At 36.6% G+C, this 21,584-nt stretch overlaps 1 protein-coding gene across 2 annotated transcripts in view; it reads left to right on the top strand.

The window, feature by feature from the left end:
* RASA2 (RAS p21 protein activator 2) overlaps positions 1-21,584 on the top strand; it is a 49,420-nt gene that overhangs the window by 20,725 nt on the left and 7,111 nt on the right. For both annotated transcript variants that reach the window (XM_074153160.1, XM_074153161.1), the window contains 10 exons: positions 7,853-7,936; positions 9,724-9,796; positions 11,000-11,076; positions 12,449-12,547; positions 14,689-14,845; positions 16,039-16,187; positions 17,525-17,639; positions 18,098-18,172; positions 18,899-19,022; positions 20,385-20,491. In XM_074153160.1, the coding sequence (XP_074009261.1) occupies positions 7,853-7,936; positions 9,724-9,796; positions 11,000-11,076; positions 12,449-12,547; positions 14,689-14,845; positions 16,039-16,187; positions 17,525-17,639; positions 18,098-18,172; positions 18,899-19,022; positions 20,385-20,491 (1,060 nt within the window). The remainder of the gene's footprint in view (positions 1-7,852; positions 7,937-9,723; positions 9,797-10,999; positions 11,077-12,448; positions 12,548-14,688; positions 14,846-16,038; positions 16,188-17,524; positions 17,640-18,097; positions 18,173-18,898; positions 19,023-20,384; positions 20,492-21,584) is intronic.

Raw genomic sequence — 21,584 nt, 5'->3', positions numbered from 1 at the left:
AAAATTCCACATGTTCTGGGCATTCTGTTTATTCATTATTAAGCAATATATTTAAGGCCAGAAATTGGTAAGAGGCTAATGCAAATACAACTATACAAAAATGTTTTGACAGTGTCATAAAAAGTTTGTCTGATAAGCGCATACTAGAAGATACTGGTCTCTAGAAACTAATCCTGTCCTTTACTTTGGAAGCAGTGTGACAGCTTTCTGTGTTACTTGCGTCTAGGAGACTGTTTGCTTTCATTGAAAAGACCAGTGGAAACAAATGACTGGCAGAGACTCTGAGATTGGCAGCATTCTCATGTGACTCTTCTTTGCATTCTCAGCATGAGTAAGGTTCAGGAGAATAAGCCAGTCTTACTGCAGTTTATTTTCAGTACTTCAGAAAGGACTAAAGGCTTTTCTGCGCTTGTCTTCTAACAGGTTGCAGGGTAGGCAGTGTGAAGAGAAGGGTACAGACAAAGAAGTTAAAGACTAAGGGAAAATTAAAATTAAAAACTGGAAAGGTAGTAAGATTCTTTAATTTTGCTTTCCAGCATTATTCATTAGCTTACATTTATTCAGAGTGAGGTTTTTTCTTTGCCTATTTTATTATTTTTTTTTAAATCTTCCGTGAGAATTTAGTATGAAAGAATGGCTTGTATTGCGAAACTGTGAGGGGAGGAAATGGTGTGTGGTCTTCCGTTTGTCTCGGTGACTTCATGCTCAGATCAGCTCCAGGGAGCAGAGGGAGACCATTACACTGTCAATTTTGCTAATGTAATTTTCATTACAAAGTTTAAATTACATTCTTTCTGTCTTAGTCTAGTGTCTAAACCAAGATGAGTAGTTTGGTTGGAGCAAGACCTAGCAAAATAATCTCTCTGCTCTTCTGTTGCTTACTTGGTATGAAAAGGGAAGCTAGTGCTGTGATAGAACTAAGCCACTGAAACTGGTAATGCTTTAGTGGTTATTTGTAGGCTGATAATTCAGGTAAGATATGGAAACTTGCTGTACATCGATGTATATTTATAACTTAAAGATAATTCTGAATGTGTTTCTGCTTGTGTAGTGGGTGGCAGCTTGGTTCATTGGGAGTCCTGCTGCTCTTGTTTCTGTATCCCACTTGCAGCACAAGGCAGAATTAGAACAGCTTTACCCTCATGGACTATTCGCTGCCAAAAGCTGCCTGGGGCTTTGTGACTTCATATTTTATTCCCAACTTAACTTTCGGACAGAGTAATTTTTATAATTTATGTTTATGTATATCCGTGCACTTTAGTGTAAGTTAAATTATTTTTTCTATTTTTAAAACATGTTGGGATTTTTCATATGATGAAGAGAATTTGCTTTAGAAAGTTACTGTGGCAGACTGCAGTTTTGAGTAGGAAGTGGGTTACTCCTTGTGCCCTCTCTTAGGATCTCTTTATGACGGAGATAAATGATCAAAAGGAAGACAGGGTTCTCGTGGTTGCTGTACTCACCCACTCACTGGCATGTGGGAGAGGATTGTGCGTTATACACTGCAGTATTACATCAGTACCATTGTCTTCGTCTGAGATTATGAAATGCACTGGAGTTCCTTAAACTAAAAATGTTTAGTAGTGTTTTATCACACATGCTGATAGCCTTGAAATAATTGGCTGTGTAAGTAATATATTGTACGTATTTTTGGATGTACATGTTGAGAGTATGAGGAATATATCCAACTCTCACTGGATATAGTATTAGAGAAATGGATGTGAGAGCATTTTTGAGACCCTTTTGATCTTAAATCACAAGGAAGTTACAGAAAATATATGAGATTCTTTAAAAGTCTGCTTATTTTGTAGATTTCCAAGGATAATTAGTCAGTGATGCACTTATTGCTATGTTTTATTGCCACCAGGCCCTGAGAAGTAATTGTATTTGTAACTCCTTTAAAAAAATCTGAAAGATAGGAAGTAGCAGAGATGTGATTGAGTAAAAAAAGACAGAGGGCATATTATGAATTATTATGTGTATTTTTGTCCCTGCCCCTTCTCCATCTGTCCAAAACTGAAAAAGTATTGGCCAAAGAAAAAAATAATCATGGAATAAACAATTCTTAAAATACAGGCTATAATGCTTGCCTTCAGTGTTTTACTTTATGTTCAAATTAATGGTCTCTCAGTGGAATGAGATGGGGAAGCTTTTAAACCTTCACCAGTTACATTTTTTTTTTGTAGGATAAGAGATTTCTAGATACTTGTGTGGGCTTCTGTGCGTAGGTAAGTTTCTAATGGATTTCCACCATGTCTTCCCTTGAGAGTCCAGAAGTTCTGCAAAGATGAAAAGTAGTAGCTGTACCTTTCACAACACAAGATTAAAGATAGTGTTAAGTACAGACAGTAGCAAGTAATTTGAGGGCTGTGATTCTGAGCATTATCTGGAGTCTCCCATCACATTTTTGTTTGCGGATGAACCTAAGCGATAGGATTAGACCTGACTAGGAGATGGATTCATATTATTTTGGTTCTGTAGACATGGTTGTAGGAGCTGGTTTTTTGCTGGTCTTCTAGATGGATTTTATGATCAGGATTGATTTAAAACTTGAAGGTAATTTCAACAGGAAGCAGTTTTTATAAGTTAAGAACAGAGAGCTGCTGCTGATGTTAGCCTCTTACAGGTAGTACAGTAGGGAGGAAGGCTTCATTTCTCATGCTAATATGTATGGTAAAACCAACTTTTCCATACAATAAGTTATTGGGAAATGAATGTGATTTTAGAAAGGTGTTGCTGAATATAGCAAAACCAGGAATGTGATTCCTTATGTTTCTTCTTTTTTGTACTCTCTCCCACCACCTGCCCCCATCTGGTTTTGTTTTTATTTTGGATCCTTATTAGGGCTCTATTCCCCAACTTTATGTAAGGGAAGTAAGCTTGGGGAAGAATAAATGTTAATATATCATGAACTATGTTTGTGTCAGCAAAGTTGTGGATGACAGTCAGAAAAAAACCCCTCACTTCTTAAAAACTGGAAGTTTCCTTCTTTTGCTCAAGTTGACAAAAAGTGGTCACGTACAAGATAAGCCACAACTGACTGATCTGGTCTTACTTGATGCTGGAGGGTGGGGGAAAGGTGGCCAATTTTCTTGAGGTGGGACTTGTTGAAGCCAACTAGGGCTTTCAGGTTGTATAAGCATTCTAAATACATGATATTGAAATACATTTTTTCCCTCGAGAAAGTAAAATTAAGACTTGTAATTGCTTATTTTATATCAATGAAGTGCTTACACTTTTTTGAAATACAAGCATAAAGTTAATCTTATTTTGGTAAAAGGCTATCTTAGAGGCTACTTACAGAGGGCTAAGCCCTGATTTTGCCTGTTGTTTTTGTATTAGTTGGAAACTTGCTGTTAAACTTCATGCAGATCCACCCACAGACCATTTCTGAATTAAAATTTTGTTTTGTCTCCGAAACTAGTTGTTTCCTTTTCTAATGTGTGAATGAGGAGGGGAAAAAGATAATGCAATAGATTAACTGCTGACTCAGTGTGGGCTCTTTTTTTCAAAACCACATTGGCGTGTGTAGTAGCGCGTTTCAAAAATACGTTCTTGCAGCTCTCCTTTCTGGGAGTCTGTAAAAACAAGTTTGTGTGACCATTGCTTTTGTATTTGCTGCTGCTGAAACGGATGATACTTGAACAGTTTCTTGCCAAATTAGGCTACTGGGTGGTAGTGCTTGCCTTCTCCGTGTTTAGCTTGACTTCAACTCTGAAAGAAAAGGTTCTGTGTGTTCACAATGTGAATACTTGAAAGCCCAGAAGTGGTTTATTACAGCTAGATTTTGCCTGTTTTTACACTTAGTTTCCTAAATAAATTATACTCTATACTATCTTAAATTGACCTGTCAGTTTGTTACTGTCCTGTTAGTCTCCTCACATGAAGAAGGGAACATAACATTTTTTACGAAGTGTACAAATCCTAATGGCTGCAGTTACTTATTTTCTGCGCTTGAAGGACTTCAGTTGATTTGAATGGTGGAGGTAGAGTCTCTCAGTCATTGAGGGGGTTTATTACAGGCTGTGTCATTTTAAGGACTTATATTCAGCTCATAAAATGGAAATATGCAAGTTGCATCTGAAAGGCTCATATTTCCTGTATGAAACTCCTCTTGCAGAACAGACTGCCCAGATGTGAAGCAAGAATTAATGTAAACTGAAAGATCTCTTACACTGTACCGTAACTGATCAGTAGTTTGAGAAAAGAACGAAAGTCCTTCTGTTAGCTATTGCTTAGACTTTACGTAAAGATTTAGTAGTTGAAGATATAAAGTAAAAGGCTTTTAAGTTCCTGTCTCCTTCTTTAAACTCTATGCATTTATGCCTTTAGAATGAAAATTGCTTGTGCCAGCCTAGGTAGATGAAACCATTTGTTAAAGCTGAAATGTTTACCATATGGTGGAAATATATTTATTTTGATTGTCAGAATAGGAATGTATATATTTAGTGCTTTCTTTTTTGATTGGTCACAGTGTTTGGGGTTGGGTTTTTTTTTTGTTTTTCATGGGTGTCCTTGTTGGAGGTGCCACAACCGTGACAGTGGGGTTTTTTTGAAAACTGTTGTAGAAGGTTGCAGTTCTAGCACTTCGCCTGATTCTTTGGGGCAGGTCAGTATTCCTGGGAGATTTGCTAGCTGGTAAACTCATTGAGGATGCACTTTTCCATTTCTGTTAAGTCTACTGTAATTGAGCCACTTCAAACATCTTCAAAAATTTTTTAACATGTTTAGTGGAGGCTGTTTGTGTAGTAGCTTAAAACTCTCTGCAATACTTCAGTCTCAAGTAGTCAGTCCTTAGGGAGCAACAATCCCGTTTGATAGTGCTGAGTTGATTTAATGGCTTCCTATCCTTAATGGCTACTTGCCTTTGGAGCTTGTGAGATCTTCTGCATGACTAGGTTAATTCAAGGCTGCCAAACCGACTGAAAACTGGCTCGCAACCTAAGTAGCTTCCTGTAAGGTTAGTAAACAGAATCGTCATAGGTGATAGATGCAAGGCAGGGGCGTAAGAGGAGGAGGAGGATCCATCATTTCAGTGCAGCCCAGCTGACCGAGCCATGCTGTCAGACAGTGTCTCTAAAGCAGGTTCCAGGCGGTGACTGGGGAGCTAAGGGATGGTTATGACTGGCCAGAGTGAGAGGTGGAAGGGGAGGAGGTGAGATAAATTTGGAACAAGTTCTTGAGCCCGATGAGTCTGAAAAGGAAAGATTTGGGAATATTAGGAGTTGGTGGTTGAGGGACTGGGGTATTGCTTGTTTTTTGAGATGTTGGAACCGGGTAGGCTGTCTAAGCTTGGTAGACCTTACTTGCTGGCAACAGAGCTGGGACTTGAGCAGGAGATGAAAAGGGAATGCTAGAACTGCCTACACAGGGAGACTGACTGGAGCATGAAATCAGCTTGAAGTGGCAGATCGGTATTATGAATCTGGAGATTCTAGTTCTGCTGCAAGGCTGTGTTAGTTGTCAGTAAAATGTTTTTTCAACTTGCAGGAAATCACAAACAAGCCTTCCTTTAGTTTGTGCGTGTTGCAGTCAAGCTGTAAGAAGACAGGGGAGGCCAGAACAAGCTGTTCCTGTAATCAAAAGTAGGGCATTGTGATCAATTTTTGTTGATATGACAATAAGCCTTTTCCTATATTATGTCAAATATGCAGATCATTCATACAGCAATCAGGGAAGGAGCGAGAAACTTCATACACAGGGAAAGAAACTGTTTTCTCTAGGAGTTAAGTCTGTTTGCTAGAGAAATCCAAAAGCTTGGTGAACATGACACAGGCTGTAGGAAGACAAAATGTGGTGGTGGTGTTAAAATAGTTGAGTTCTATCCAGGTAAGTTGGACTTGATCTACCTGCTATGAATTTCCTATGATATTCAAGTTGAGGTTAACTCGTAGGTACAGTCAGCACCCACACCTGCAACCGAGAATCTCTGGGAACTGCAGAGACAGTATGTTTCGTGCTACAAGAATCCTAATAGTCTGAAAGAATCAGGTCCTTGCTGCCTCAAATCAGATACCCCAAATGACTGAAAAGTCTAGACAGTTTAATTTTGTCGCCACTTTCCTATGTCACGTGTATGTTAGGGGAGGAATCAATTAATGCTTATGAAACAACTGGATGTTTCAAGAACCCATTCAAATGGTGGGTTTGAAATCACTGTAGGGTTCATTGTGATTCAAAAATTATTGAAATGCTGAAAGCCACGTGCTTGAAAACTGGAAGAAAAATAACAAATGATTGTGCAGTGGTTCAGCACTAAATGTTCCCTGAACTGGCTAAGACAAAGGGACTTTTTGGGGGGAAAATACCATCTGGTTTATAATCCTGCATACTCCAAAGAGGGTGGAATTTTGAGGCAGTAGAGGAGTGTTAGTGTCTGTTGTTTCCTCACTAGTGAGTGTTTGAGTTTGCAACTCCTGTTATTCTTCTAACACTGTTTTTCTACAGTACAGGAAGCATTTACTTAACAACAGTGTGTAGCTACTGTTGCTGCTTTGTAATTTTAACTTGATCTGCATAACTTAATATTTCACATTATAGTATTACAACATTTACCTGATTATTTATATGAACTTAGAGCAGAAAAGTTTATTTTCCTCCTGAAGTTATATAGGTTTTGGATTTTATTCAAAATAGCTAATTATGGCAACCAAAAGTTACTTGCATTAATTTAATTAAATTCCTGCAATACGTTCTTTAAAATACATGACCCTAAAAACCCCAGCAATTGACCCAGCAATGTAACATTCAGATTCCATTTGTGTCTTACTTGTTTATGAAATTTTGTAATCTGCTGAATGTTTCTGGACAAAAATACTACAGTGTGCATGGCTACATAAAAGCATCATTTTGCTAGAAAGTCTGGTTTCTGCTGTAAATTTACAAACTTTTTTGCTTCTCTTTGGCTGTTCCAGCTGGTTTTGGTTAATACTTGTACGTGGGCAATATCTGAAGGTTAGTCAGCTTGCTGACCCAGCTCTGTTTCTAGTGTTGCTGCTGTGGTGATTCAGAAAGATTGCAAGCCTTCAGAAAAGGTCCAGAAAATGTGTCTCTGTCCCCATGAGCAATACTTTCTAACTATCCTGTCCTTTTTGCTTTAGGAGTGGTGAACAGTGTGCTTATGTACCTGTTAAACATCAGCTTACAACTTACTGTACAAATTATGAAAAAAACCAGTATTTTTAAAAGGGCCGTTTAACCCTGATCATTCACTATTGTGAAAAGAGTTTGAAAGTAAAATTTATGTACTATTTCAAAGGTAAACTGATTTTTCTTTTTGTGGCTGAATAGTATGGATGAACCTGGACATGCTAGGACTATATACTAATAGTTTTGGATGCTTAATTTTAAATAACATTTTGGGATATGACTTTGCATTTCTCAGCTTACTTAACTCAGAATGTAGTTTAGCTGAAACAAAATATTTGAATCCATTTCAATGCCTTCCAAATGTGGTTGCTGCCATGTGGATGAGGCCATATAGCTTCTTGTGGGCCTTGAGAAATCAAATTTAAAAGCTAATGAGGTCTGCAGTTTCCACTAGTAGCAGTTCATTTTACTTAGGATTTTGCCATGCATGTGTGATACTGGAATGTCTTTTTATCAAAGCAATTCCAAGAATTTTGTTCTTACAGAGCCCCCTACACTTGAGTATTACCTTGTATTACCATCCAGAGATCTGTAGTTACAATCTATTTCATGTACATACGTTACATTGGATCAATGTATATATCAGTGTGTAATACAGCAGGACTTAAAAAAATATTTTAAAAAAGAACAGATTGTTTGGGTTTTATTTTTTTTATGCCAGAGACATTGCTTCACTGATCTATTGATTGTCTTTTCCTTGTAGCATAAAGGAGTGCCATGGATTGCCTCTCATTAACGGACAGAATTGTGACCCTTATGCAACAGTCTCTCTTGTTGGGCCTTCCAGGTAACATTTTAATATAAAATTAATGCATCGAAAACACTATGACCTTAAACTGGTAAAGAAAGTCATAGGTTTTAAGCAGAATCTTTAAAATATAGAAAAATCTTAAAATGCTTTCTGCGTATATCACATCTTCCATTGTTACTGTACTCTTCCCTTCCCTACCATACTCTCAAGATTGTGAAGGTGTTTGGTCTCTCTGAATGGCCTGCACTAGTCAAGAACCACCCGTCACTCAGTTCTTCCTTGCTCCTCAGGTTTTGTACTGGACTTTTAATATCTGCACTGTACTTTCTAGGAATTTGACAAAAATTAATATGTGGAATGATATAGTCAATTGCTCACTCACCTTCCTCTGTTCCCTGTGTTTCTTAATGTGTGAGCTTCTTTGCAGCAAATGTTTAGCACTTGGAAGGAAGCAAGAGAGTAGAGGTTCTGGTGAGACCTTTCTAATGCCCAGCACCTTTAGGATGCTACTGAAAGTCCCCAAAGTTTAAATGCCTCCTTTTTTTCGATCGGTAGTCCTGAACCCCAGAAGTCGGGGTTTTTCATTTAAGTAAAATCCCGTATCCCACACATTCACTATCTACAAGTCCCTGCCCAATAACATCTCAAGTAAGCTAGGTTTGAGTTGTTTCTTTTTTTACGTCATCAAACCTAAGTCTGTCTGCTTTCTCCAGTACTGAAAAATTGCCACTGTGAGCATAGTGCCAGAATGTCTTCTTTCAAACTTGCATACGTAATCACATTTTCTTAGGTGTGGGTTGGGGTTTTTTTGGTGGGTGGGTGGTTTGGTCGATTGGGGTTTTTTTTGAAGACGGCTAGGGAGATTCGAACATAATACCTAGGAAGCATGGTGTTGATTGCCAAAGAAGGTAAATTGACGTATATTTGCTGTTTGAGTCCTCTGATACAGATCGAACTGGATGAATGTTGGTCCCTCACGATATTTACCCTGTTGGTATGGGAACATATGTGCAAATATGACAGAAGTTCCTGGTTAAGATTTTCCAATCTCGTGCATGTGTGACTCATGTACCGTGACTGGAATATTTATATGGGCAGCCCCTGAAAGCAGTTAGTTGCTGTCCAGGACAGTTTTTCTTCTCCCTCATTTGTTTTCCCTCCATGTTTTATATTTGTTTCTTTCAGAAAGCATTTTTATACTATTATAGCCATTTACAAACTAAATAGAACTGTATTCTTTTATAGAACACATAAAATGAAAAAAAAAAAAATTACTATATAAAACACAAGGGAGTGGTGAGCAATTGCTTTGTTTGACTCTATGCTATTTAGCATCTAATATTAGCAGTGGTTCCTTCCAAAGGAAACATTCAGTAAGCCTCTGTCTGTAAAGAAGCAGTGGATATTTCCCCAACAAAAGAGGGTGGGAAAACCAGAAATTGGTGGTTGAAAGGGATGAGGAAAACTGCTTGTAACCTGCAAGCAGCGGTAAAGAAATCATTTGCAGACTTAAGTTTGAAACACTTCAGTAATTATTGATATATTTTACTTCATATATGTAAATTATACTTGTGAAATGAAATAGAAACTTTGGGCTGGACAGATGCATGATTAACTAGATACAGCACTTGAAATTTAAAATTTTCAAACTATATTGTGAAGATGAACTCATTTTATTTTAAGATTTTGTTTATGATCAAAGCGATCTCTAAAATGATAAAAAATGTTTTAACTTAAATGTATGGGTACTTCTTGACAATAGAATGTCTTTAAAATTGTGTGTTTAAGTTGTCTATGGTAAAAATTTTACCACATTGGAACAGGAATGACCAAAAGAAGACCAAAGTAAAGAAGAAAACAAGCAATCCGCAGTTTAACGAAACATTTTATTTTGAGGTAACTTTTTGTGTGGTATTCTGCCTGTTTATCTGTTTTATGCAACCCTTCAAATATTTTTAAGCAAGCTGCATAGCAGTACCTAACACAGAAAGCCCTCTTCAAGCAAATTGAAGAGCTTTTACTAGCCTCTCAAATGTAAGTGAATGACATATTTACATTTCTGGGGCCTGCAAGACAGTAGCATTCCCCTTCAATTGCTGTGGGAAAAATTACTTCCTCACAAGCACATGTGCAAAGGTAACTCGTTATCTTGAGTCACTTTATATGGCATCCATTGCCCTCAGGAGTTCTGAGAGAACTTTAACCTATCCCGTGGAATTGGATTTAAATATTATCAAGAACATTGAGCTAAAAAACCCCACAATTTATTTCTTTAATAAAACAATGTAGGGAGTATACCCAATGAAGGCTAATTTGATTATTTAAAAAAAGTTAACTTTTCTGTTATTTAGGATTTGATTTCAATTCTACAATTACATCTGCCTCAAATGTGTTATAATTTACTGTATTTATGTAGAACCTAGTCCTGCTGTGGGACTTCAGTGAAAAATTGTTCCATACTTGTGTATAGACATGTGTAGACAATTGTGTATATTGTGTATAGACAATGTGTATATCAACATATGGCGTGTGTTTCAGTTGACTTGTTCTAGATACTGAGTGTAATTTCTTAGGAAATAAGATATTAGGATAAAAATGTGATCCAAACCACTCTGATAACTTCATGACTTAAAATTTATTGGAGTTAAACTGAGAATGCAATCAGTCAAAAAATGAGGAAAATTAAAATAAGAGGTTACAGTTGTGGTATAGCTAGGGCAAGAAGAGTGGACTTCATATTTGTTGTTTCCTTAAACATCTCAGAACTAACTTTAATGCTTTCTTGGGGCTCATGCTGAAACTAAAGAAATTTTTACCAGTTTCATGTCATACTTCCTTCTTTTTTTTTTTTTTTCCCTAATAGATCTTCTATTCTATAATTCCCTTAGATATCAGCTAGCCCTCATCAGGCTCCACCATGAACCCTTCTTGACCTGTTTTTCACCTGCTTTCTGTCAAAAGGCAGTTTGTTCGGTGAACTGAAGTTTTTTGAAAGGACAGTAACTGTTTCCCAATGTTAAAGAGCCAGGGTTTTCTTTGTTTTTTGAGATCCATGATACAACATTAAAAAGTAAATTAATAGGAGGAATTTACTTCCAGGTAACCAGGTCCAGCAGTTACACCAAAAAGTCGCAGTTTCAGGTGGAAGAAGAAGATATTGAGAAACTAGAAGTCAGGTAAGTTATGTAGATCAGAAAGTCATTTATTTAATCATTAATAAATCATAGTATTTTATCATCAAGACAATAAAGGTCTTATTTTAGTGTAACTCCAGAGATTTACTGATCAGACTTGTAGAAAGGATCCTTCTAATCTATAAAATTACTCATTTTTTTTTTTAGTGTGTTTCTTACTGAAGATGAGGGGTTTTAAGTAGTGGTAGAGTGTATCTGGCAGCCTAAACTTGTTTCCTGTGCCGTGTGAGTAAAGAGGTGTGAGGACCTCCTATCAATCAGTATATTAGTCTGGGCAGAATATTGATAATAGAACTTGTACTGAAGGATAACAGCATACCTGATGTTGGTCTGTGGTTTCAAATGTAGCTGTCTGTTTTAATAAAAACAGAGGGAAAAGTCTCTTTTATGAGATTCTTACAGTTTTGCATTGCGTCTTAGAGGAAGATTTGTGTTGCATCTTTCCCTTGCGAATGCAAAGAATACTTCAAAGTATATTCCCCTTTTCTGCTCCTTTATCCTTAGAGCAGGTCTGTCTGTTTTTATGGTAATTACTTGGGACAGTTGAAGCCCCTGTACTCAGTTTCATTTCTTTATTGTGCTCACACACATACATGCATCAGAACTACTGAATGACAGAAAGTCTTCAAGGCTACCTTATGTTTCCTGGCAGGCATTAGAAGAAGAATTTAGTGGTTAGTTTTAATAGCCATTATAGAAATAGCTTGGTGCGTGCATTTTTAACTATTAGCTTCATGAATATCTTAATTAGAATTGTATATTTCATTATAGATGCAAATATATTTAGAAAAATAGTCATGCCCCAACAAATGTAGTATTAATTTTTTTTGTTCTTCTTAACAACTGCTGTCTGTCAGAAATGTCAGAGAGGTAAGAAGTAACAGAAAAAAACCCAAGGTGCATGTCTGGAGTCTGATTCCTTTTGAGGTTGTAAGCATACAAGCTGCTGTTTGGAAAACAAGCGCATGTGTTGGTGTGGCATTGCCGTGTGCCAAATTTTAGCAATTAGATAGGGATATGTAAATAGATCGGTTAAAAAGTTCACTTGAATTACCTGAGAAGAACTGCGCACAGGTTTGGGGGTAGAGACTGCTCAGAATACATATATGTTGCCAACATCACTTTTATTTACTGATGCAAGGACTGCGAGTCTAACTCCCACTGTTTGTTTCTTTATCTGTTCTTTATGGGTTAATAAGCCACTCGTTTGATTCTTCTTGATTTAATTAGAATGGAGTGAGATTTCTAACATTTCCTGCCTGCATGCATGTGGATTAGTGCTGTAAGGCAGTTACTGTCAACTTGAAGATTTTCTCTGGGAGAAAAAAAAATAAAGCAATATTCTTATTTTCAGGGTTGACCTATGGAATAATGGAAATCTGGTACAAGACATCTTTCTAGGAGAAATTAAAGTTCCCGTGAAGGTGTTAAGAAATGATTCCTTTCAAGCATGGTGAGTAGTGGTGGCTAAAAAGTGAATTTGCTTCTAGCCTGCAGATCTTCCCTTGCAAAGGATACATTTTCTTTTAACTGTCCGTTAAAATACGTCTTCTTTTTCTAGTCCAGGTGAAATATCTTTCTAGAGAGTTTTCCTGATCAATAAATTAACCTTGCCAAAGGGTACATTTAGCCCTTCTCTTCCCCCAGTCTGTCCACTCCCACAGAATAGTTCATGCATTTGAGGGGAAAGCACGGAGCACGAGGAAAGGGAAGGCTGAGAGTAACAGTCTTTCGGTCAGCTTGTTGGATTTTAGTGATCTGTGTATGCTTTTCAGCCTAATATTAATCAGCAAATATTAAGTATTGCTTTCTTTTCTTTTTCTTTTTTCTATTTTTTATTCCTTGGGTAGGTTCAGAAAGTATCTTCTGGAACCAACCCATTGTCATTCCAGGGGAGCAGGCATAGAAGTTGAAAAGCTGGAAGTGTAAGATATGAAGGGATTACAGGAAAGACACTGCTTGTAACATAGCAGCAACCTCCCTTCTGAAGCTCTTGCAAGCAGGAGCTGATCTGCAGCCCCTTTACTGTCCCAAATGTTTAGCGGCAGCAAGTGATAAGTACAACAGAATTGAATGCCTCAATTTTGTAGAATATTCTGCTTTTAGTGCACCTTTCAATATAGGGAAAAGAGTTGGAGGAAGCCCTTGCATATCCATGTAGAAGACATAGGAAAGAAGTGGGTAAATAGGAACTAAATGAAACACAGGCCTTGGCCAGGAACCATTATGGCTCTGCTCTGCCTACCCACCTCAGGATCCAAGTGTCTTTGACGTGTCAAAGTTGAACTCTGATTTGTAGACATAGTATTTGAATGTGATCCTAAACATAACAAATGTTTTTGTCAGTATTTTCTATTTTTCACATGGTGTATTGCAGACACAGGCATGTTCTGCCAGTGCTCTGAACTGATCAAAAGCTGTATAACCATATTAACATACTGACATGCCTCCGTTAACAGCCTGTGAAGGAAAAGGTTAATTAGCATGGACTCATTACCAGTGTATTGTGTTCATAGAGTGTTTTGAATTGACCTGACCCGTGTCCGGTTCACTTCAAGTACTGATTGAGAGACTTGTGTCTGCTAATATACTTTGTAGGCATACCTTGTATCAAATATCCTCATATCCAATTATGATCTGCTTATCAAAAACAGTTCTGTGATTAAAAATAACTAATTTTTTATACTATTACTAATTTACATAACATGTTTTGAATAAAGCTGAAGTACAGCACGTAAACAGTACCACTAACACTAAATAGTGGGAAAATAAGCTTTAAGAGTCATGCTGTCAAGTAGAGATTCTCCTTGTAAATCAGTTTTACTTTATATTAGCATGCCTTCATATGCAATGCATCTGACTATTAAAAAAAAAAAACAAGTCTCTGATCTCCTGATGGTAGAAGTAGAAATATGAATGACTGTAAAAGAATATTTAAGATATGATTTCAGTTTGTTGGGCTGAATGTTGAGACTGTACTGTGTCACTACTTAAAAGCTATTTAAAATTTTTGTAGGGCTGCGCCTCCTGTTGGAATACCGTTGAACTACAGCAAAAGCCAGTGAAGAATTATTTAATACATTTTGTATTGAGAGTAGGAAAAAAGCACAAGCTTTTTTTTCCCTTTAATCTTACTTCTTAGGAATGCAGCCTGATAATACTATGTATTTTTACTGGTTTCAGACTAGACCATTTAAATTCTTAACACTAGCTGTTCCATCTGCAATGTCCAGCACCCTAAATATAACCTAGATGTAAAATGAGAAGGTCCAACATAATTTCTAACTATTCGAAGGTCCAACATAATTTCTAACTCTTCCTGTTATCCCAGTTGAGCTACAAGGAGTAGATCCTTTCAGTGTTCAGAAAGATAGGAGAAAATAAATATATGTTTCATTATGTGCTAAAGGTGCATCAAATGCTGCTCCTTTTTTTTCTTTTGTGTGTCAAGTTTTTTTATGTGAATTCTATTGCCATTTTTAGACCCAGTTTATTTACCTATATTGAAATAAATAAATATGATACTTTATTGTGGAATTAGTCAAATTAATGAAATGTGAATCTGGTATTTTAGAATTGCCCTGTTGCTTTCAGGTACTTACTTCAGCCAAGAGAAAATGGAAACAAGTCTTCTAAAACTGATGATTTGGGTTCACTTAGATTAAATATCTGTTATACTGAAGACTGTGTACTTCCATCTGAATACTATACTTCTCTAAGAAACTTGCTGCTAAAATCACCAGACGTTCAGGTACTTCATTTGGAAAATTCTTTTAAAATGAAAAATTAAAATTTATTACAGAATCCTGTGTGAGACAATGTGAGTTATGCCTATCTAGAGGGTTTTTTTTGTTCTTTTGCGTGATTTACTTCTGTGTCAACCAGATGAACAGCTTGTAGAGCATTTACTTCTGCTTCAAACTACCAAGATTTTCTTCTTTTAGAAGAACCAACAGAGAGTGTGAAATAACCTGTGTTGTGTGATGGGAAGAGATAAAATACTTTCTTCTTCTTGGTTGCTCTTTTCAATGTTGTGTTTTCCCACTGGCTGGTATTGGCATCCTGGATTTAGTGGTTTTCTGGGGACATTGATCCATTATTGGCACTGAAGGAGCAGATAATCATGTTTACTAAAAATGGTCTGCTTCAGAATTGACTTCTAATTCCAATTCTTCTGAATTGCTTCTGTCTTCCCTAGCATGTTAATCAGCATGACTGGATTTCTCTTGCGGACGTGGTGACAAAGAGGGAAGTGTGGCAGATGGTTAGCATAACACTGAGACAGTAATCAAATTATTGTAATCAGGCTTTATATTCCTATGTGTCTTGTAGCTTTTCTTCACTTCAGTGCTGGTGAAGTCAGGCAGAGGAGAAGAAAGGTAAAGAGGAAACAGATTGTGACTTAAAATTTTTGCTAGCCTGTATTCAAATACTACTTCACTGAAATTCAGGAAGAGATGAGTATGTAGCTGGTGGCAGTCAGCAGCTGTCTTTTTTACTTAAGTAAAATAACTGGATGAGTATTGAAATTCCCAACTGCGGAATGGTGACAAACACTTCAGAAGTTTGAGAACTGTATTTTAATGTGCTCTGATCATAGTTCTAAAAGTCCTATAAAGATATATGACATTATAGTAAAGCAATTGCTTGGTGCCTCTTACTTGGATTTGTGACAAAGCCATACCCTAACCCTTTAGGGAGAATGAGAGGGGTGAGTAAATGCCGAATTTCATTCTTAAATGTCAAGCATAGAGTAGATAATACCAATTTTCAATTAAGTATTTCTGTAGAATGGAAAGGTTTAATTGCCATGTTACACAGCAAATGTTGAAACTTTCTGTTAAGCTGTGTCTATGGGCTTGTTAGATTTGATCTGTACTTTGCCAAATACACGAAGAACATTTAACTACTTCACTCGTGATTTTGTATTCTGCTTTCTCACAGCCGATTTCCGCATCTGCTGCCTACATACTGAGTGAAGTTTGTCGAGACAAGTATGATGCCGTTCTGCCTCTTGTACGATTATTGCTACACCACCATAAGCTAGTTCCATTTGTTGCTGCTGTGGCAGAACTAGATCTGAAGGACACACAGTATGTATTTCATGTTTAGTGATGTCATGCCTTTTTAAATTATTCTTAGAGCTTCAAAGAGCTTCATGATACAACATTGATAAGTAAGCATGTCAATTTTCTTTCTCTCATTATGTAAAACTGACTAAATACATTCACCTTTTAATGCTAGTTTATAAAAAACATTCATTAAAATCACATTCAAGCTGAGAGAATTGATTGATGTGGTAAAACTTTGTAAAATTTTCTTGGAGCTGGTACACAGCTAAACATAATAAACTAGAGGCCTGGAGTTGTGTCTAAGAGCACATAGTTTTTATTTTAAAATGTCATAATTTGGATACTTCAAATTTTACTGGTCATGAAATTGGTACTTAATGTTTTTTTAAATTGCTGAGAATCTTATACTGTTACGTGAATTAATAAGGGGTACTCTTTTTTTTTTCTGCAAAGATGCCTTCAAGTAAGTATGTGTCCTCCTGTGTGCCTTGAAAGTAGCAAGCACAGGAGTTTTTCCAAGTAGCAGTGTGTGGCCTGTGAATTTGCAGCTCTGTGGTTAGGAGAGAAATAAAGTAGATCTGAGTAGTGGCCACTGAGGTGCCGAGTCACGTCCTGTGGAGATGTGGAAGGGATTCTGTCGCCACAGGATGGTTCATTTCAAAGCTGACTTAATCCAGATTTAAATAAGGTGAGACAAGTTAACTGTGTAGAAAGATGTGACTCATGGAAAATAATTTTCTGAACTGCATTTTTGTACCCACACCCCTTTCTGCTATAATTGAGCTGTAACAAAGGAAGATTAAACTAAAATCTCTCAGATCAGAAAGATTTACTTCGCACAGCTGGCTCTCAGTTTTCTTCAACAGCTATAATGAATAAAAAGCCTAACCCTTCATTAAACATGTTTTGATTAAAGTGTCTGAGTTTATCAGTGTAGTGTAGCAATATGCTATTTATTGTAGCTCTAAGATGTTTTTTCCACCAGGACTCACAGAGGAAGAATTGTATATCAGTGAGATATAAGTCTGTTGTTTTGGAATTTTCTCCAATTGTTCTTTCTCACATTCAGCACTGGATTATAGCTTCGCTGTCTAAAATTTCTTAGGCTTTTCCATATGGTTTTATTTATGTTCCTGGTTTTGGTAATAGCTGTAATAAAAATCTTGTTTATTCTCTTTCTGTTCCTGAGTGCCATTGCAAGCTAGGTACCTAGGTTCTGGAATTCCTGATTGAAATATGTGAAAAAATGTTTTCAAAAAAATTAATTAATTAAATAGCAAGATAAAGTATTAATTGGATTTTGTAACTGAGCTTCTTATTTTTTCCCTATTCAAATAATTTATATTATTTCCTTATAGAGAAGCAAATACAATCTTCAGAGGCAACTCATTAGCAACTCGGTGTGTAGACGAAATGATGAAAATAGTGGGGAAGCACTACCTAAAGGTTACTTTGAAACCTGTTATTGATGAGGTAGGTTGTCCTGCTGAAGCTGTTTTCAGGATTCTTAGCCCCCTGGGGTATCCTGTCTCTGATAAACATTCTTCTTACAGCTCTCTGTGTGGTAGTCACTCAGGTGGGGGAATTGTAGAGGAGACTTAAATTGAGCAATAATTGTTTTAGTGAGAGGAGCTGCTTTTTTGTTATTTATGTTCTGGATGCTTGAAAATAAACAATGACAGTTTCTCCAGCCTCTAACACATTGCAGAATTTACCCACATGGTGCTGTATGTAATTGATCCACGTAAAAAGGCACACACAAAATTGAGGATGATTGTTGCATGCTGTTGTCTATAGTTAGAAATTATTAGAGTTAGAAATTATTGGAATTTTACCCCTAAATCTAGGATAGAATCTGATTTTAAATAGGTGTATTTCCATGTTTTCTGTCTGAAAAATTGAACTCCTACAGTTTTGTTTGTTTGTTTCAGATATGTGAGTCTCCTAAACCCTGTGAAATAGATCCCATAAAATTAAGAGAAGGAGATAATGTAGAAATTAATATGGTGAGTTTCCAAATGTGTTTTTCCTAATATAAACTTTCTCAAAATCTGTTAGAAAAACATCTTTAAAAGCAGATCTGTGTAATGGAAAATTAGTAACTTGTGGTAGCAGTACAAGCCTCTGATTCCAGAGTAAACAAAGGAAAAGTTGTATTTTCTCATCCCTGTTTATGAAAACAGTAAAGTCCAGCTGAAAATGGTATGGGGAGGAGAAATTAATTAGGGGAATTATGGTCTTCCTTGCCAGCTTGTTGGGTGTTGTAATTCCTGGTGTTCTGTACTCAGCATTTAGGTGATGAAGTACCTACTTAGGACTGTTTTTATTTTTTTCATTAAATTTTTGCTTGAGGCTTGACTGTTACCAGAGGATGACTTTTAAGGCAATAGTTGCTGCAACAAACCAACTGAACATTCACTAGATATGCATGGGAAGTGCTCCTTCCTTGTAACATGTTGTCAAATTACAAAACCATGTTTTGTTATAGTTGTATATTGCCAGACACTGCTTATATACTTTCTTGTATGTGAATAACAGTAAACTATCTTTTAACACTAGTAATCCCGTATAGCTATTACAAGTATTTTTAAATATGCACTGTACTAAAAAAATAATTGAGTAGTCAGGCAGTGTTTTGAAAAAAGGAACTGTAGTGTTTTGTGTTCAGGAAAAAAAAACATATAAATGCAAATGTTAACGGTCTGAAAAACTAACTTTTTTCATAATTGCAGGAAAATCTACGCTATTATGTAGACAAAGTATTCCGTGAAATTGTGCGGTCAAGTATAAGTTGTCCTACCCTAATGTGTGATGTTTTTTATTCTTTGAGGCATCTGGCTGCCAAAAGATTTCCAAGTAAGTGTTCTCTAAAAACTTGAAAAAGGTGTTCAGAGCGAAATACTCAACTTTTGCAGTTACCTATGAGGATTGTTAAAATTCTTGCCTTGTCCAAAGCTGTGCCCTGAACTTCTTGCCCTGACAATCAGGCATTTGTTTTTCTGCCCGTCTGTAACTTACAGTAAAGCATTGTGGTTAATCAGGAAGAATTCTGTATTTTTTGATGAAAATATGTAGCAGGTCAGAAACACTGCAAGACAGCAGCAAATAAGTCACAAGTAATACAGGAAGTGATTTAGTTGAAAGATATGTAAAATAGAGAAGAGCTGATCTGTTTATTGCTTCTAAAGAAGCAAAATGTAAACTCGAAAATAAATTCAGTATTTGCATCTTAATGACATGAACTGCAGCTATGTTAACTATGAGTAGCACATTCATAATTTACATGAATTTAGCTTTACTACTGCCATAGCTTTACTACTTATGGGTAGTTTTGAGGAGAGTGGATGATGTAAAATATTTAACGTATTTGTAATGTGACTGGTATTAGAACAGTTTTATTCTTTCAGAATAATATTGGAATAATGTGGTGGGTCTGAAATACTTCAGTCAATCAAAATCTGAAATGTCATACAGTAAGCTACAAATGAAGAATATACTTCTTATAATCTGGAGCCTTTTTCTGATTTATGTTTATCACTGGAACTGACGCCATAAATTCCTCTAGTTAGGACGGTCCTTTCAGAATAGCTAACTTCCTAGACAGATCAGATCAAAGTGGTCATTGGAGTAAGAATGCGATCCCACTATATTTCCCAGTATAAAGATGTAAATATACCCAAAATAGTAAATGCGAAAATCCTCATTTACAGCATCAAAGTTATAGAATACCATGGTTTTATGGTGCAACTCAGAATTTGAGTTAGTTGTTCATATGTGTTGACTGCATTTATTGTGCAGCATTAATGTATTTGAGTTGATCAGCAATTAGCTTTACGGGTGAATAAACCCAATGGCCCTCGTGTTTAAAGGCCACTGCTACAGTAATTTCTTTTTTGGTTTAACATGCATACAGTCATACCTAATCAACATTGTGTATGTAAATGCTTGCAATAGTTTCGTCATTTCTAGTAGTGGAGCTGATGAGCCAGTTTTATGAGAATAGAACTTCATTTCAGAGAAATAAACCCTCCATTATAAGCAGAACATTTCCTACCATGATCACCTTTCTCATTTCATGCACTTCATTGATTTTTCTATTCTGTTTTAAAATATAAATGTCTCCTCTGATGTTATCTTCTTAAGGATTTTTATGTTGACTGTCTTCATTATTTCCTATTAAGTTTAGTGCATGTTACATTTCATGGTTTTTCTCTGCAGATGACCCTCATGTACAGTATTCTGCAGTGAGCAGCTTTGTGTTTCTTCGTTTCTTTGCTGTAGCCGTAGTCTCACCTCATACTTTTCATTTACGACCTCACCATCCAGTAAGTTTTGTGAAGATTTGTTCTGTTTTATTCATAACTGTCAGATCTGTTTATCTGGGAAGGAATAAGTTACTTTCAGTGGGTCTGTAACTGGGAAATAAGATTACTAAATGTCTCCAAGTTGAGTTTTCAATTTTATACCTCGCTGAAGGAACTCAGATGTTTGCAGTTCTTGAAGCATCAGATTTCTCAGTCTTTATGAGGTGTTCTCAAGTGATGAAGAAGAGCTATTGATATTAAAGATGCTGTGCCTTTTTTTGGGAATGCGCTGGTTTGTTAGAATAGCAGCACGACTGAGGGTTCTTTAGGACATGTGCCTAAACTGCATTGGTTCCCTCCACATGGAAGTTAAATATCTAGATGCCACTTTTACTTTTCAAAAAATGTTTCCATTTGTGTCTTAAACAGAGGTTGTAGAGTTATCCAATAATTGGTCTGTGTATTTATTCTGGACTCCACTAGTTGCACTGGGTTGCAAGGGTAATAGCTTTAAACTGAAAGAGGGTAGATTTAGACTAGATATAAGGAAGAAATTCTTCATTGTGAGGGTGGTGAGACACTGGCACAGGTTGCCCAGAGAAGTTGTGGATGCCCCATCCCTGGAGGTGTTCAAGGCCAGGCTGGATGGGGCTTTGAGCAACCTGCTCTAGTGGGAGGTGTCCCTGCCCATGGCAGGGGGGTTTGGAACTCGATGATCTTTAAGGTCCCTTCCAACTTAAACTATTCCATGAGTCTATGATATACGTAAAAAAAATAATCTTCAAAGACAGCAATATGGAGATAAGAAAAAAATACTGTATTATTTTCACATAAAATACAGAATATGTATGAAATCTGCTCTAGAGGTTATCTTTATTAGCTTATTTTATGTACTTATGTGTGTTGTGCTTTCAAAAGAAAAAATCTACATACTCAAATTCACTCCTTTGACATTATCCAGTTTGTTGAGTAAAAAGATTACAGGATTTTATCACTTGCGGGTTAAACATTTTAAAGGGAACAGCAAGGCATCTTTCTGTGGCTGTGTTTGTAATCCTGCCCTAAAATGCAAGCAGTGAGGTAGCAAACAAATGGTGCAAAAGCCTTAAACACA

Source organism: Numenius arquata, chromosome 9 (genome assembly GCF_964106895.1).
Source record: "Numenius arquata chromosome 9, bNumArq3.hap1.1, whole genome shotgun sequence".
Taxonomy (NCBI): Eukaryota; Metazoa; Chordata; class Aves; order Charadriiformes; family Scolopacidae; genus Numenius; species Numenius arquata.
This window is presented reverse-complemented; position numbering and strand designations above follow the sequence as displayed.